The 17625-nt window shown below is 43.9% G+C and overlaps 1 protein-coding gene across 1 annotated transcript; it reads right to left on the reverse strand.

Moving 5' to 3' along the window:
* Nucleotides 1-5925: 5925 nt before the first annotated feature.
* msl2b (MSL complex subunit 2b) lies at nucleotides 5926-16133 on the reverse strand. The gene is made up of 3 exons (XM_021313821.2): nucleotides 14924-16133; nucleotides 9956-11313; nucleotides 5926-7310 (listed from the first exon to the last, which is right to left on the reverse strand). The coding sequence occupies exons 1-3, from the start codon at nucleotides 15063-15065 to the stop codon at nucleotides 7011-7013; spliced, it is 1800 nt and encodes a 599-aa protein (XP_021169496.2). The 5' UTR covers nucleotides 15066-16133; the 3' UTR covers nucleotides 5926-7010.
* Nucleotides 16134-17625: the final 1492 nt, after the last annotated feature.

Genomic DNA, 17625 nt, shown 5'->3' on the forward strand with positions numbered 1-17625 from the left:
ATTTGTCTCCCATTTGAAAAATAAGTTATATAAGTTAATTCTTTACATGAGGGAGATACAAATTAAACTGAAACAGAATGAAATTTACTTAAGGCTCATTCTAAAATTCCCTAAACACACAGACCCAACATTAAAGGAGCAATTACAATTTCCCCACCAGGTGGCGCTTCAGCACTGTCTGTAGACCAAAACAACATCTTTATCAAGCCACACCTCCCTCTATCTCGCTCCAGCTGTAACCCGGCACCCATTTCCCCTCTCTTCTTCACCTGTTGTCTCATGTGCACATATCTGTCAAGGATAAAAACACAGCAAAATGGCATCACCTTTCAGAGGAACATATCTAGTTAAGAAGTAAAAGATTTAGAACTTTAAAGTGTTGTTAGTAAAACATGGTTTTGATCCGGTGGCCGTGCTCTCCGCAATTTTGTCCCTGGCAGTGGCATTTTATAGGCAGGGAGAGGCTGAGCCCTGAGTGGCAGCTGTTCACGTACACGTGCACGCGCAGCTGGCCGGCTATGTAAACGAGAGACTGGAGACAGCGTGTTACGTCCATCTAAAAAGATACTTTTCGTTCTTCACAAAACTATTTCTTGTTCTATCTAAATTTAACTAGTTTAATTTCATCTGTCTCTGTGTCACAGTTTCCACAAATATCTTAATCTACATAAAAACAACTCGACAGTTATTACCCAACAGTATAATAACTCTGCCAGGTCCTTAGGAGGCACTGTAACGCTTCAGCCATAAATACAGCAAAATCAAGGAAGGCAGGGAGCATTGAATTATTAATGAAATCACAAAAAAGTGGTTTTACTGTCTACACCGAATACGCATGGTGTTTTTTAACTCTGGGACCAAGGTTTGTTTGTTTCATATTTTGTCAGGGGTGCACAGTACCAGGCATATGTTGGTTCTCTCTGGTACTCTGAATTCCTCCCACAGTCTCAAAAACAGCTGTTAGGTTAATTGGGCTCTCTAAACTGCCCTCAGTTGTGTGTCCCTACATAAATATAGCCCTGTGATGGACTAGTGACCTGCCTAGGGTGTACCACCTCTCGCCCAATGAATGCTGGAGTTAGGCACCAGGTGACCCTGTATGGATAAGGGGTAGATGGATGGGAATTAACAACCTTCTTTATACCCTAAAACAAAAATTTATGAAGACAAAAGAAACATCTTAATTTTTAAAGTTGTGCTTTCAACTTGAACTGAAAACAAGGTGATGCATTTTAATCGTTGAGGGCTAATTTTCCAAATGCTGCCACCTAGAGGAAACCATGAGTCCCTGCAGTTTAATGTTTGCATAAAACTCTTGGGCAATTGTGAGTCCACTATCAGAAACGTGTGCTGATTTATTTGTTTCCTAAAAGATGTAAATACTGAGCTATATTTTGTGCATTTTATTTTTATAAGACTTTTTCTATTTTTCAGCGATGTGATCAACATAAAGGCAGAACGATGACCTTAAAGGGACAATTAAAAGCCAGAGAGAGTGAAACACCGGCTGTGTACATTTAGATTTGTTTTCCTGCCTGTATTTCTGATTTTGTGGCGCGTTTTAGTTGGAAGAATCACTGCAGCATCCATTGGCTCGTATGCTGCAGGTTTTAAAGCCTCCCTAACGCCTGGTATTTCTGTTATGTTGGATGACCTGCAGCACTGGAAAAACAATCACGCAGCCCCAGATGCTGCCAGAGGAAACAAAGATGATTGTCAGATGCTAGAGGTCGCATCGCTGCATGCATTTACCTGTTTTACATCAGCAGCTGATTTGGTTACAGTGAATGACCCTGAAGCGGCGTGAGGAAGATGATATGTAAACAACGGCGTGAGGAAGATGATATGTAAACAACGGCGTGAGGAAGATGATATGTAAACAACGGCGTGAGGAAGATGATATGTAAACAACGGCGTGAGGAAGATGATATGTAAACAACGGCGTGAGGAAGATATTAGCTGTGGGAGTCTGTGAGATGCTGCAGAAAGCAGCAGGTCCAATAAACTGAACATGATTTTCTGTCACAGAGACAAAAAACGATGCTTTTTCCCACACGTCATGAATGCCACACTCAGTATAAACACTATTTTCCCTTTGATTGATTTACATCTGTGTCTAATGGATGTTTTTTGATTTACCAAACCGATCCAGGGAGCAAACCTGCTTTGTTGAGACTTTCTTTGATGTGAAAACTGAATCCGTTCAAACACATCGAGTCGATTAGCGTCGTCCAAATATTGTTTTTTTTTTTTTAGTCTGCCGGAGCTGGAATTAAGCAGCTGGACTCTTCAAGATTCAAAGGATTTGTGAAGCATGTAACTCTGTTTCTGATTGAAAACACCTGAATGTGAATGTAAATAAATGTTTTTCAGAGAGCAAATGTGTGAAATGAATTACATTTTTTCAACAGAAGTAGTAATCCGTTCCAAAGTTTCAAATTTTTCCAAAATAAAATTTCCAACCTTTTATCTTTGGGAATGCAGAAAAATGTCCAGTCGTCATGAACAAAATATGTTTTTAAGCCCTGAGACAACTGATGAAAACCAAAAATATTTTGTGATTTTTTTCATGAAAGGTTTTTCTTAACAAATTCTAATTGTGAACATTTTCAGTGTTGCTCCTTCATAACTTCTGAAACTCTCCCTGACCTGCTGGAAATCAGCTTCTGGACCAAAACCTAAAGTGAATATGAACCACTGTGGTCCTCCAAGAGTTTGGAGCTGATCAGTTCATTGGCTTCTGTTTCTCCACCTGCTTTTAAATCAACAGGTTCAGCAAACAGGCTTAAATTCATTCACTTCTTTCTGCAAATGTTAGACCCCAATCCAGCAGTCTTTGTCAGTTCTGGAGGCTCACATTGAGCAACCTGCAGTTGGAGCGCTGCTGTTTTTAAGCACATTGTAGGTCAGATGAAGATCAATGACCCAGTCAGGAGGAAACAGATTAAATAACCTCTTCTTCTTCCTGGTACTGTCTGTAGAACCTCAGACTGTCCTCTATGGTTCCACTGGACAGAGGTAGCTTCAGATAGTCCCACACCATGCTGTCAATGTTGCAGCAAGCTCTGCACTGGTGGCTGCATGATGATGGCGCTTATCTTGAAGTCTTATTGTCTGCAACTCAACTTCTCTTGAAGTTTCTATTTCAGCTGCAAGATTTTTATCACCCCAGCCTTTAATCAAATGGCACCTTTCACAAATACAAATCACAAAGGGCTTTACGATAAAATATTAACAGTATAATAAAATAAAATAAAATGAAATAATAAACGATATAAAAAAAAACTCAAACTTGTCTGAATGTGCTGCTGTAAAGCCGTGATCTCTGTGGGTTTCTACAGGTTAGCTGTCCTGAGGGTCGACCAGCCAAAGCTGTAAGAGTGACCCGTGAAGAGACGCCAGGACAGAACCTGAGTCCTGCTACTGGTCCGCTTAAGGCTCATGCTGCAGATGTTGGCGCCCTCTGGAGACAACCAGGGTCTTTTTATTAGGATGGAGGGGAAAATCCAGTAATAAGGAGAAATAGAAGCTTTTCACGTTTTGACACAAAGCTCCCTAATTTGAAAATCGTACAGTGAAAGAGGCAGTTTTACACCAGGAGCGTTTGTAGTCGATGATCAGCACAACTGCCATTTCTGATCATTTATACAATTCAGAGTCCTTTAAGGAGCAGGACAGCTGGATCCTATCCACATAAATTTAGTATGAGATGTCAAATTTATTTAAAATCCTTTCATGAGGACGTTTGTACAGGACTAACAGAACTGGTCCTAAAACAGAACCCTGAGGGAATAAAAAGCATCAAAGTTTGAGCTAATTTTGATGAGTGATGACAGCTGGTGCCCTCACAAACAGAAAAAGAGGTTTCCAAGCATATCTGCACCTCTTTACACTGCAGGAATGGAAATAAAACAAGTTCTCTTGAAATGAGTGTATTTGTTCTTGATATGAGCAGGTAAATAAGATTATTTGCCAAAGGAATGAGTATTTTTACCACTAAACTAGGATAATTAGATAAACTGCCCTTGAAATAATATGGAGATGAGTTTATCCTGTTTTAAGTGCAAAAATACTAATTCCTTTGGCAGATAATCTTAATTACCTGATCAAATCAAGGTCAAATACGCTCTTTGAAAATTTGACTTTTTAGTTCCCCTTTTGCAGCACACCAGTCCAGTTTGCAAATGAGATGAACTGATTGATTTCTACTGGATGGTACAACAGCTTCACCTGTGCTGAAGATGACTTGAAGTGGGTAGTTTTGTTCTAACCTTTATAAGCTGATAAAGCTGCCTAAAAGTAGTAATAAGCGTGTAATCAAACAAATCTAAGAATATTCTCATCAATATTGTTTTAAAACATTTGATTCTATTCAATTCAATTTTATTTATATAGCGCCAATTCATGAAACATGTCATCTCAAGGCACTTTACAAAGTCAAGTTCAATCATATTATACAGATTGGGTCAGATTATACAGATTGGTCAAAAATTTCCTATATAAGGAAACCAGTTGATTGCTTCAAAGTCCCGACAAGCAGCATTCACTCCTGGAGAAGCGTAGAGCCACAGTGGACAGTCGTCTGCATTGTACATGGCTTTGCTGCAATCCCTCATACTGAGCAAGCATGAAGCGACAGTGGGAAGAAAAACTCCCCATTAACGGGAAGGAAAACCTCCAGCAGAACCAGGAACAGTATGAACGGTCATCTGCCTCGACCGACTGGGGTTACAGAAGACAGAGCAGAGACACAATAAGAGAAACAAAAAAGCACAGAAGCACACATTGATCTAGTAATCTGTTCTACATTAGATGGTAGTAGCGGGTGAGCCGTCTTCTCTGGATGATGTCACAGTTAACAGAACGCCAGACCAGGTGTACCTACTATGAAGAAAAAGAGAGAGAACAGAAAGTTAAAAGCTGAAATGACGACACGTAATGCATAATTGAAGAACAGTAGAACTCTATAGAGTGAGAGAAATAGATCCTGATATACTCCAGTAACCTAAGCCTATAGCAGTAAAACTATAAAGGTAGCTGAGAGTAACATGACCCACTCTAGTTATAAGCTTTGTCAAAAAGGAAAGTTTTAAAATTAGTCTTAAAAGTAGACAGGGTGTCTGCCTCACGGACCAAAACTGGGAGTTGGTTCCACAGGAGAGGAGCCTGATAGCTAAAGGATCTGCCTCCCATTCTACTTTTAGAGACTCTAGGAACCACCAGCAGACCTGCAGTCTGAGAGCGAAGTGCTCTGTTAGGAACATACGGGGTAATCAGAGCTCTGATATATGATGGAGCTTGATTATTAAGGGCTTTATACGTTAGAAGAAGAATTTTAAATTCAATTCTTGATCATAACTAAAAATCCTTGCAATTAAAAGAAAAGAAAAAAAGTGGCCAAGCACGTATTACAACTAAACCAAACAGAAAATTGACACACATATACATACATATACATATATACATATATATATATATACATATACATATATATATATATACATATATATATATATATATATATATATATACATATATATATATATATATATATATGTATATATATGTATATATATATATATATATATATATATATATACACACAGACTTGAAATATAGTAAGTGGTGCCCTAGTGGTTAGAGAAGTGCGCTTGTGCTCTGGGAAGGATGCAAGTACCTGGTTCGATCCCCACTGCCTGCACTCTGGGTCCCTGAGCAAGACCCTCAACCCGATTGCTCCTCAGGCGCCGCACAGTGGCAGCCCACTGCTCCCCAAGGGTGATGGGTTAAGATGCAGGAGTGAATTTCTCCATTGTGAGATCAATGATGTTCAATTTCAATTAAGGGTCGTTCTCTGCTGCCCTCTAGTGTTTATACTGGGTATTACAACTTGATACATATGTAGAAAAAACCATCACAGGACGCTTTTCTGATTTTCATTTCTTTTTTATGGAAATATGTTACAGTTATATTACAGTTATTTAAATGCCCAGAGGGAGAAACAAACAAAAACAGTTTGGAGACACCGGAAACAAACACTAAAGAAGGCGGCTGCAACTGAACCGAGACAGAACCGGTAGGAGCCGCCGGGCAGAGCGGGCCGGACCGGGACGCCCGAGGTGGGACTGGCGTTGGAGGGAGAATAAATACCGCAGACGCTGTTTGATGCAAAGGAGACGGAGGAAGAACGGGAGGAGAGCCGGAGCGGTCTCCTCCAGCCAGCGTCGTCTGCAATCAACCAGAGACTTCAGACACGCAAAGAGCAGATAAGCAACACGGTGTGTTTCTACGCTGTGTGACCAGTGTGAGAAAGTGCTTCATGTTCACAAACACACAAATGACGACATTTAAAAAACAGCAAACCAGGGATTCTTGTTTTTCCTCCAGACTTAAAATTCACAATTTTACTACTTAAATACATGTTTCTGTAAGTATACAACATCTCATAGTAATATTTAGTAGCTTGAGTGGCTCACAGAGTATAAACATTCAACAGGCATATTAAACCTTGGCTGGTGGTGTTAAAATTCACATCCTGGCTCTACAGCTAAGCAGGTGAGAAGCTAGTATGGTAGCCGTGGTGCTTGGTGCTCCGGCACAGCTCCCATCGGCCCTCAGCAACGTGAAAACCTCCTGGTTGACTGCAGATCTGCTCCTGATTGGCTTACAAAACGTTCAACTGATGCGTCCGGGTAGAAAAAAATCACGTCTTCTGTGAATTACACCAGTCTGACGTGGGTGACTCTGTCTCCAAACCGGGGTGGGAAGGGATGGGGTGGGGGGGGCTCACCTCCACAGGTTACCCGAGGCAGAGAGAGCGACAGAAAGGAAACTATTCTCACTGAAAGCAAATGTCAGCACATAAAGTAACGCTACACCTCTGTCCTCCTGCTTCTTCTTCTTCTGCTCTGACCGCCCGTCGCTGTAGCTGCCTTGTTCCGGCTCCGCCGCTGCAGGTCCACCTGGGAATGTAGGAAGGTGGGGGGGGCTGGGGGATGGGGGGGGGGACCTCAACAGTCAAACCGCATTTCCAGTGAATCCTCGAAGGCCCGGTTGTCGTGGCCGGCCCCCGACAGGAAGGCGGCGGAGACGGGCGCGCCGGTTGCCGTGGTGACGTTGAGGAGGGTGCCGCCCGGGGAGCCGCCGGCGGGGGTCCGGAGGGCCGCCGCCGTGATGCTGGTGAGGTTGATGCCCAGCGTGAGGCGGGTCTGCTCCAGGGCCTTCTCCGGCACGGCGAAGGCCTCCAGCTTCTTCTCGCCGTTGGCCATGTAGGAGTTCTGGCAGCCGCGGCAGATGCAGTCCAGACACGCCTGGAAGACGGCCACACAGAGCCTTAGAACACACCCGCACACGTCTCTGCGCCGCGTCTAAAGTAAAACAACACGCCGCCGGCAGCTTTAAACATCTACGGGCGGAATCTTTGCCTAATCTTCATCAGCAGCTCCAGCTGAGTGTGTGTGATGTGGATGGAGACGGGCCAGCCGCTCTGACCCCCACACTCCACCTCCTCTATTCACATCCGTATGACGGAGCGACTACGTTCTTTTGTTAATTAATGAGAACGGTTCCACGTTCTGCGTAACTTCTACGACATTCACCATGAAAATACGGACTATGTTCTGCTCGGTTCCAGCCGGGTCAAGCTCCACAATTACAATCGTATCAAACAGGAAAAGAACGTTAACGACATCCAGTTTGTCAAAGTAAAACGGAATAACCAAACGGTAACTAATCAAAACGTCTTTTTTTTAAAAAGTTGGACGTTTTATTTAAATATTGGATGCAAACTACTTTTTTTTCACTGAACAAGGAAGCAGATATGTCGTTTAATATATAAATGCTTTGTATATACGTTTTTGGTGGCCGACGTACTCCTCCATAGGGCTGGACGATAATTCAATAACAATATTTATGTTGATAAATAGACGGTTATCGACGATAGAGAGGTCAATAAAAAGGTCAATAGTGGATCAATTTTCCTTCATTTTACAATTTAGCCCATCATGTAGGTTAATATTACAGTTTTACATCCTCACAACCAATCACAACGCAGACCCAGGATCCCTCTGTCGCTAAGCTCCGCCCCCTTCAAAGAGTTCAGAGAGCAGGTGTTTTTCTTTTTTTAAAGACAGTTTTGGTAAAATGTTGGTTGAATTAAGGGTTCTTTATTTAAAAATAGGTCATAAGCAACAGCATAAAATGACCAAAGCTGAATGTTTTAAATTGTTTGATAATTATCGATATCTATCAGTCTTTTTTTATATATCGTCCAGCCCTACTCATCCATACTTGATGGAAGCAAAAATACGCCGAGTCGATGTATAATTAGCAACAGAGAACTTTTCAGACGCTGTTAAGAGAATAAATGAGACGTTAGTTTTGTTTCTGGCTCTTTTATACCCATTTTTACGGTGTAAAACATCTCGTGCACGCTCTGCTCCAGCTCCATGAACTCAGAGCGGAGCCAGACGGAGTAACCGCGGACGTAGTAGGCGTTGATTTTCACGGAGGCGGTCTGAAGCGGAGCGGACACTTTAAGAACCGGAGGAAGTGGAAATCTGGGGGAAACACATCTAATCCTGGACTCCTCAGACCCGGCACTCTTTAATAGCTTTGGCCAAACAAGCTAAAAAACTGAGCAGTGCTCTATAATGTAATAATAATAATACCGCCAACTTTAGCAGATTTTTTCTAGGAATGTTACTTTGTGTCTTTTGGTTTTGAACCATTTTCTATAAAAAAAACTTTCCCTTCAAGGAAATGTTCATGTAACAAACCTAAAAATGTTCCTTTAATTTAACAAAATAAAGATGTTCCTGGTAGTGGATGTTGTAACACAAGCCGACTGGCTTCATGTAGCTTTTTTTCAAACAAATCTTGTTTGGTTGAACCAAACGGTTCTCAGGGTTGTGAAGGCTGCTGATCTAAACCATCCCATAATACCTGGCTGTGTGTTCAGGCTGGTTCTCCGGCTGGAGGGTGAACCTCCACCTCAGTCTCAGGTCTCCTGCAGCCTCTAACAGGATTCAGCTCCATTCATCCCCCCCGTTAACGCTGACCTGCTTCCCCACAGCATGATGCTGCCACCACCATGTGTCACAGCAGGGATGGTGTGTTCAGGGTGCTGTTCACTCCTAGTTCAGGTTCTTCGTTTTTTAGTCCAACTGTTTTTAATGTTCTATTTTGTTTCTACATTTTTTTATTTTACATTTTATTCCTACTTGTTTTATTTTCCTATATTTTAATCATGTAAAGCACTTTGCATTGTCTCTGTACTGAATTGTGCTATATAAATAAATTTGCCTTGCCTTTGTATTATTTTATAACCTGACTGCTTTAAACGTCTCTGCAGCTTCCTCCCTGACATAATGTGGTTTATTCTCAAACGTTTCCCAACTAAACACCAGAGAGCAAATTCATTTAAATACATATTTTTCCTTCTGCTTCAAAACTATAAAGCAGTTTGTGTTGGTTTAGCTCATAAAATCCCAAAGGATAGTAAAGTATACAGCATCGTCATTAAATACTGTCCTAGTACCTTTACAATTTTAAACTGTGCACATTTTTTGAAAAGTTTCTCTTTTTGCCCTTTTATTTTCCTCCTTGCGATTGTTTTGGTATTCATTCGCCAATTCAAGCCTCCCACACTCGTGTTGCATAGATTATTTGTGGGGAAAATCAAAGCAACAAACCAAATAATTTGCATCAAGAGGCTTTTTTTCTTCTTTTTGTTGCAATCAGGGTTTCCGTTGAGTCATTTCACACCTCGCTGCCACAGTTTCCAGTAAATGATCCTTTGTCTGATAAAAAGCCCTAAATACCAACTTGTCTGCCACATCGAGTCGATTTAATTTCATTATTCACCAAAAAACATAATTATATGTGACGAGTAATAAACTGGTTTAGCTAATAATGCATGACATTCATGGACTATAAGGTTTAGCTCCGCCCTCACCTTGCGGTTAGAGTAGCAGGGACAACGCTGCCCCCTACAGGTCAACACTGAGGGGTTCTGCGTAGCCCGGCCACACTTGCAGCCCTTCTTCTCCACAGGTTTCTTGTACAGCGGCTTCGAGGGGCTCGGAGGGTGAGAGAGCGGGTGGGCGTGGGGGTGTGGGGGCACTCGGTCACGGGGTTGTGTGCGAGGTTTGGGGGCCCCTTGCCGGGCCTTTGCGTACGGTTTCTTGTTGGCCCCGTGGTGCTCCATAGTTTTTTTAAGAGCCTTGTTGGGCACCAGCACAGTCTTGCCCACCTTTGGGGGGCCGCCGTTGGGGACGGGAGAGAGGTGGGGGTGCGGGGTGGCGGCAGAGAACTTGGGCTCATGTTTGGTGGTGGCAACGGGGTTAATGGGGTGGTGGGGGGCGCCGATGGCACCGAGTGTGGGCCCCCGCAAAAGGCTGGTAATGTTGAGGGGCTGCACCTTCTCGCTGTCGCTTTCTGAGCGGGAACGCTTGCGGTGGCAGCGCGGGGGCCCGTGGGGGGTGCCTGTGGAGGGCTGCGGGGGAGGCAGCAGGTGGGGGTGGGGCAGACGGGGGCCGCTGTCCAGGATGAGGCAGGAGGGGTCGAGGCGATGCGGCCCGTTCAGGCCGGCCTGAGGTACTGATGGGTGGTAGTCCTGGTGGGGGGCGGGCTCGGCCGTGGCGTCGGGCTCGGCGTCCGTCTCCAGAGTCCTGAGAACGTCCTCCACGCTCAGCAGCAGAGGCCCCCCGCCGTGTTTCAGGTCGTCCCCGAAAGTGCTGATGTCGCAGAGCCCGGCCTCCCCGCTGGCCGCCACGCTCACACACACCGGGATCTCCTCTGGGAAGCTCTCCCGCTTGGCCACGCCCCCGCCCGTGTCTACGGCGACGGGCTGCAGCGAGTCCGAACTGACCAGCCCGTTACAGTCATGAAGGCCGTTCACGGCGGCGGGGCTCCGCTCCTCGTCTTTGACCTCCGTGGAGGGCGGAGCCTCGTCGGACTGGACCCCCTCGGAGGTGGAGGCGGTCTGAGACGGCGAGGCCGAGTCGGAGACGTCCTCCGCCTCCAGCTCGCTCTCAGCCAACGTCAGGCCCTCCTCCAGGATGGCCTGGAGGTCCGGCGAGTCGCTGGCGGCGCTGGCGAGGTGCGGCGCCAGCGGGGACTGGGTGATGTAGAGGCAGAGCTTCCTGTAACAGTGGACGAGCAAAGAGAGCTGCCGGTTCTCCTCGAAGCGGGTGTAGTCCTTGCACCAGCTGCAGGACGGCTTCAGCTGCATCCTCTGGCCCTTACAGCCGCGGCAGACGTAGTGCTGGCATGACGAGTTGGTGGGAGCGATGGGGTCCTGCAGCAGGTTACCTGAGAGCAAAACAGGGAATGCATCAATGTAGAGAACAGGAACCACTGTGGATATGCCTCCAACTGCTTCAGCTTCTAAGCTAACATATCTAAATAGATATTTGTCCACTAAAGCCTGTTGATGCATATTCTACACAATCCATGGATCGTATATTAAGCACTTTTTTGCTGTTTGATACACATTTAATACAATTTTACTACTTCAAAAATTAAATAGCTAGTTGTTATTGATTGTTTATGCTATAGTTAAATAACCTATACGGAGTAGCAAAAAGTTCAAAAGTATTAATACCCCTGGAATAGTTTTCTCACCATACAATTTTGAAATATTTTATTATAATTATCTGATAGACCAACGGAAAGTACAGCACAATCATTTCTGTTGGTCTATCACATAATTATAATAAATTATTTCAGGATTGCCATATCGTGAGTCCAGGGGTATTGATACTTTTAACCCTCTGCTACTCTTTATAGCACAATCTTAAAGGAAAATTCTACGTTTTTACCAAATTAAAATAAAAAAAGAGTCTCCTTTTCTCTGATACCACCAAACCGCACCAGACATGGCGGACTGCCTAACAGGACAGACCAGGAGAGGAGAGAATTTATCAGAACAGCAGCCAGGAGGCCCATGGTAACTCTGGAGGAGCTACAGAGATGCTCAGCTCAGGGAGAGAATCTGTGGGACAACCGTTACCCGTGATTTCCACTAGGGCTGGACGATATAGAAAAAAAAGTATATTGATAAAGTAGAAATCAGGTCGATCGATATGGATAAGTATCAAAAATGCTATTTTAAGTGGAGCCCTGGCCAGTTTATGCTGTTGCTTAATGACCTATTTTTAAATCAAGAACACTGCATTCAAACACAACCCTTTATTAAACCAACTTTTTACTAAAACTGAGTCTTAAAAAAAATAAATAAATAAGAACACATGCTCTCTGAACTCATTGAAGCTTGTTTTAGCGTTCCTTGGTCTGTGTTGTGATTGGCTGGGAGGATGTAATGACTGTAGTATTAACCTCTATGATAGGCTAGAAAGCAAAACGAAGGAAAACTGTTATTCTGTTAAACTTTTTATTGACCCTTTTGTTTCTATTTAACCACACGTCTATCGATCGGTATACACCGTCATTGGTTCACTCTGAACCATGAAACACGGCGGTTCTAACGTTAATCTGTGGGGATTCTAACCTACAGCAGTGATGGAGAAGCGGGTCGGACATGCCCCACCCCCTCTGTTTTCACATAACGGTACGATCCTACATCCTCGCATGTGATTGGTCACATGGCCGCCATGCTGGCCAATCACAACAAAGCTCTGGGGCAGAGAGCTAAAGCGTCGTCTGTCAGATCTGCATCTGTTGCACATGAAAGCACCTGCAGATGTGTTGCTTCCTCAAGTGTTCCCTTAATAAAACACGTCTTTCTGATGTGCTTTCATAGCACTAATTGACTATAAACATGTGACTTAGTTGTGAATTAACATATGGGAGAGAAAGCATTGAAGACGTGCTATTAAGCAAAGCTAATTCAGTTTCTGCTAATTGTTAAAGTGATCCCACACTTTTGACCCTTTCTGTCGTTTCTTGCTCTCTGCCGTCTCCCTCCATAGCTGATAACTCGCCGTCCGGATACCCGGAGCGTAGGCTGTCGTTAGAGGAACTAAGAGCGACGTGCAGCAGAAATGGACGGTGGTTAACGAAGCCCAGGGGCGGATAATTTACCTGCAGGTTTCTCAGTAATTATTCGGGTTTTTCTCTCTGTCCTAGTTTACGTCAAAGCATCTGTGTGTCAGAATGGCCTAGTCAAAGTCCCTAACAGAAACCCAACAGAGAATCTGTGACCCGATCTGGCGGAGCGTGAGCGTTTGCGAAGATGCTGACTCAGCGGTTAAATAAGCCAGACTTGGACTTTTTTATGTAAACACATTTAAAACCATGTTATTTTCTCTCATATAACAATCATGCAATAGTTCTTGTTGGTCTGTCTCATGAAATCCCAATAAATCAAGAAGTTGAACCTGCAGGCATATTGTTGCTAGAGGCTGAATAAATGACACGTGACAGGAGGAGAACTCAGTGATACTGAAGAAAGCCGGCAGAGAAACCCAAAATGGGCTAAAACCCTAATAATCCTCCTTATTCTCTCACGCTTGGCTGCTCTGCATTTGTATTGCTGAGTGGTGCTTGGCAGGCTGCCGGACGGAGGGACAGCTGCTCTTTGAGAGCAGCTTCCTTAGCAACGCCGGCTTTTAAAGCACGCAGCTGCAGACGGGAGAAAGGAAGAAGGTCCATTCATGAGAAACAAGCGAGCACACACTGAGCGACGGCCGCCGCTGCCCGGCGTGCAGCGCTGCCCGCCTCCACGCCGATCACCAGGTAGTCTGTAGGTACAGGGAGGCTGGGGGGAAACATCAGTCAGTCCTCGTTTATTTAGATTCTCTGTCCCAGATGTTTTTATAACGACTTAAAGCGTTTTGATGGTGCAACCCTCGGGTTCTGAATCAGGGATTTTCAACTAAAATGGACAAAACTAGAAATGTTGACGCTAAAAACAGATCTCTAGCAGATAAATTATTCAAAAGTCATGTGCTTGTCCTGTAAAAACAGTTTTAAATAGTATGCAGTAAAGTCTGGCTCTAAATGCCGCAGCAATGATTGATTTAATCACTCCATCCATCCCACTGTATGGGACAAATATATGAGATTTAAATATTAACCTGCGTGATTGTTTCAACCACTAGAACATCTCAAAAGGAGCAACAAAACCAAAGACATTCATCCATATTAGGACTAAATGTACCAATATACAATTATATATGTATTACATAATTTATTTTTAAACACATTCGACATATTTATACCTCATGTCTGTATGCTGAGAGCTTTGTAATCAAAGTCAGATTCCCTGATTGGGCTCTAAGTCCTGAACCAATAAAGCTGATTCTGATTATTCATAATTACTAAAGAAACCAAACAGGTTCTCAATAAATCTTATTTTATATTCAGCTTTGGTTTATTAAAAGAAGTGGATAGTTTTTGTACCCTACACGTGAAAGGGGACTGGTATAGTGGGTGTAAACAGCAGCTGAAGCTCCTTAAACGCCTCACAGAGACGGAGGTGTGTCGTGGTGCATTCACGGCACTCGGGAAATTCGCCTCTTCGCAACTGAAACGCTTGATTATTTGTCTTTTTATGTTTTGTTTTGTTTTTTTGTGGTAAAACTACAATTTATATCAAAAGCATGGACCAATAATCCCTGAAAGAATGTTCAACAATTTGTTTTATTTTTAGGCAAAACACAAAAATAGGCAAAAAAGTAAACAAATACATAACTACCTTACAAATCGGATAAAAAAATAATTTATGACACAAAGATATTTGATTCAGCAGCTTAAAATGTTGCCTTATTTAACACCCATCTAAAATCTATTTCGGCTGCAACAGACAGCACAGAGCCAGCCGACGTCTCTCGCATCTCCGTCAGCCCCTGAACGCACCGCCGCTTTAAAGGCTCGCCCGCACCGTCACAGCGGCGCGGCGGTCGCCCTAATTTATCCCAAACATGGCGCTTTAACGGCAGCGCGCCGGAGGACGACTCACCGCAGACCAGGCAGGACAGCGACTGGCGGAAGAACGGCAGCACCTTGCAGAGCTCCGCCAGCTCCCGGGGATCCCGGGGGTCGCACTGCAGCACCGAGCGGCTCGCCGACACGTAGAGAGCGGTCGCATTCACCGGGTTCATCGCAGCTGGCAGGCTCCGGTCCGTTAAAGTGGATCAGTACGTTAAAACACTTAAAAAAAAAACAACCCCCCAAAGAAAAAAAAAAACACACAAATTCCCCGATCAACTCCCGCTTTCCGTGAGGTAAAAATCTGTGTGATGGGAGTCCGGCGGCTCCGGGGAGAGCATAGACGGAGGCACCAGGCTCAGTCGGTTCTCCGTCGGTGAACAAGCCCACATAAACGAGAGGAAGCCGGGTTCCCCAGCCCGTCCACCCGCGGCGTGCTGCCCCCGGTCCCGGAGCTCCTGGAAGGCCCTACCATGCACACAGCGTTTAGGTTTGCTGTCCGCATGAAACAGATTTAAGGGGGGAAAAGCAGAAGTCCGGAGCGGAGCCTCCTTCTCCTCCGCCTCAAAGCGCCGCTTTCAGCCGGTTAAGTCGCTCCGAAACCCCCATGATGAAGCGCTCCTGCTGGCGGCGAGCTCCGACGCGGGAAGCCCTTTATCCACATGCGTGTCCCTGCCGTGTTCCCCGCAGCTTGTGGCGCATGGTGCGGCCAGAGGAAACCCTCCGCTCGGCGACGGCAGGCGCAGTTATTTATGGTTGTGTTTATTGTTCGCGGAGATTCATGGCGGCTCGGTGGGGGGAAAAACAAAACAGGCCGCTCCGCCTTTCAGGCGACAAACGCCGGCACCGGCGGCTCCGAGAGTGGGGCCGGTGAAACCATTGACGCCTGGTATGGAACCAGCGACAGCAGAGATAATTTAAAAAAAGCTCCGCTGGTTCTGTCGCGGCGGAGGTAAAACAAGCGAGCGGAAGCACCGGGCTCTCCTGACAGCGCAAGCCGCCTGAGGAGCACCGGGAAGCCGGCTACATAAGCAGGCCGCGTCCCCCGTCCGCGGGATTAAAAAGAGTCCTTCGGTCCCGGTGAAAAATGTAGCAAGGAACGGGAAAAACAACTCCTTTCGCAACTTTTACTGGACGACAAGAGTGTGAGAGAACACAATATTAAATTATTTTTCCCGGTAGTGTCCGTTGCTATCATTAGCCGCTGTGCTGCTTCTCCACACACAAACAAGGGGGCGCTGCTGTCCACGTCTCGCGAGAAAACGCGCGAGGTGGCAAATTTAAATTAAAAAAAGATGTTCAGTTCTAAAGCAAATATTAGGGACAGACGTGGATACGGAAATTAGGATCATTAACGATTTTTTTTTTTTTTTTTTTTACATAATACAAAACTAAAAATAGAATATAAGGGGGCGTTGCTGTCAACATCTCGCGAGAAAACACGCGAGGTAGCACATTTAAATTAAAAAAGATGTTCAGTTCTAAAGCAAATATTAGGGGCAGACGGGGATAGGGAGGAAATTAGGATAATTAATAAAACATCGTTTTTATTTTACACAATACAAAATAAAAAAATATAGAATATAAAGGGGGCACTGATGTCCACATCTCGTGAGAAAACACGCGATGTGGAGAATTTTATGTGAAAAACACATTCAGTTCTAAAGCAAATATTAGGTGCAGAAGTGGATAGGGAGGAAATTAGGATCATTATTAATAAATCATTGTCTTTATTTTTACATAATACAAAATATATAAAAAAAATAATAATAATATAAAAAGTGGAACATATAAAGCTACACACTCCTGTACAGTAAGTGGCGGTAGGCACCTGTAAGTTTTTTGCAATCTACCAAACAAAGGAAAGAAGAATTCTGAAACACGTCAGTAAAGTTAAACTAAAATATGTTGTCTTCAGCACTGGCAACGGAACATTACATCAAATCCTATTCTGGAAGAGGAAACTACTCTGTTGATTGACTAATCAACCATTAAGAAATGAAGAAAATTAAATGGAAGGAGTATCTATAAAGTAAATGAAGTTAAGGAAGAGATCAGGAAAGAAATAAAACTAAAATACAAACATAATGTACAGGCAAATTGATGGCAATAACTTAAAGTGTACCTCAGACCAAAAGCAATTTTTTTATTGCAGATAAATTGAATAAACTGGGCCTAACTAAGGGTGCTATTTTAATGTTTCTGTGCAATTCTTTAACATTTTCACATCAACCTATTTATTTCTGTAATATTTCTCTTAAATCTTCTTCATGCTGCCCTTAGGATTGCCTGGACAGGCATAAAACATGCCTGGATCATTTCAGCAGAACTGTAATAAGATTTCCCTGGTTTTAGCTCAGACTATCAGCTGCCGTATGAACAGATTTGAAATGAGATCTGACAATAACTATCACTTGGTGACACCCTAAATTTACTTAGAGCGAATACGAGGGCCCCATCTTGGTAATTTGATAAAAGAAGGGTATAAAATATGTTTATACTGACCAAGTCTAATAAAAGTCCAGGTCCTTGTCGACGGGGCCAGGTGCTAATAGCATGGTCTGTGCAATTAATTTATTGTACATTTCTCTCACCACTCCAGCCACAGAAGGTTCCACAGGTATGGAAAAAAAAATTATTGCTCCAGTTGCATACATATACAGTATCAACCCTACATCACTGATTGATTTTAAGCTTGTTGCTTTAACATCCCTAATGGTGCAAAACAAATCA

This window comes from Fundulus heteroclitus, chromosome 21 (assembly GCF_011125445.2).
Source record: "Fundulus heteroclitus isolate FHET01 chromosome 21, MU-UCD_Fhet_4.1, whole genome shotgun sequence".
NCBI classification, from domain to species: Eukaryota; Metazoa; Chordata; class Actinopteri; order Cyprinodontiformes; family Fundulidae; genus Fundulus; species Fundulus heteroclitus.

What these genes read in the sequence shown, in the direction of transcription:
- msl2b (XM_021313821.2), bottom strand. Translation starts at nt 15,065, where the DNA reads ATGAACCCGGTGAATGCGACCGCTCTCTACGTGTCGGCGAGCCGCTCG. An exon ending in GCTGTCCTGCCTGGTCTGCG is followed by an intron (nt 11,314 to 14,923) that starts GTGAGTCGTCCT and finishes TTTTGCTCTCAG; the next exon opens with GTAACCTGCTGCAGGACCCC. An exon ending in CCTGCTACTCTAACCGCAAG is followed by an intron (nt 7,311 to 9,955) that starts GTGAGGGCGGAG and finishes GCCGTCTTCCAG; the next exon opens with GCGTGTCTGGACTGCATCTG.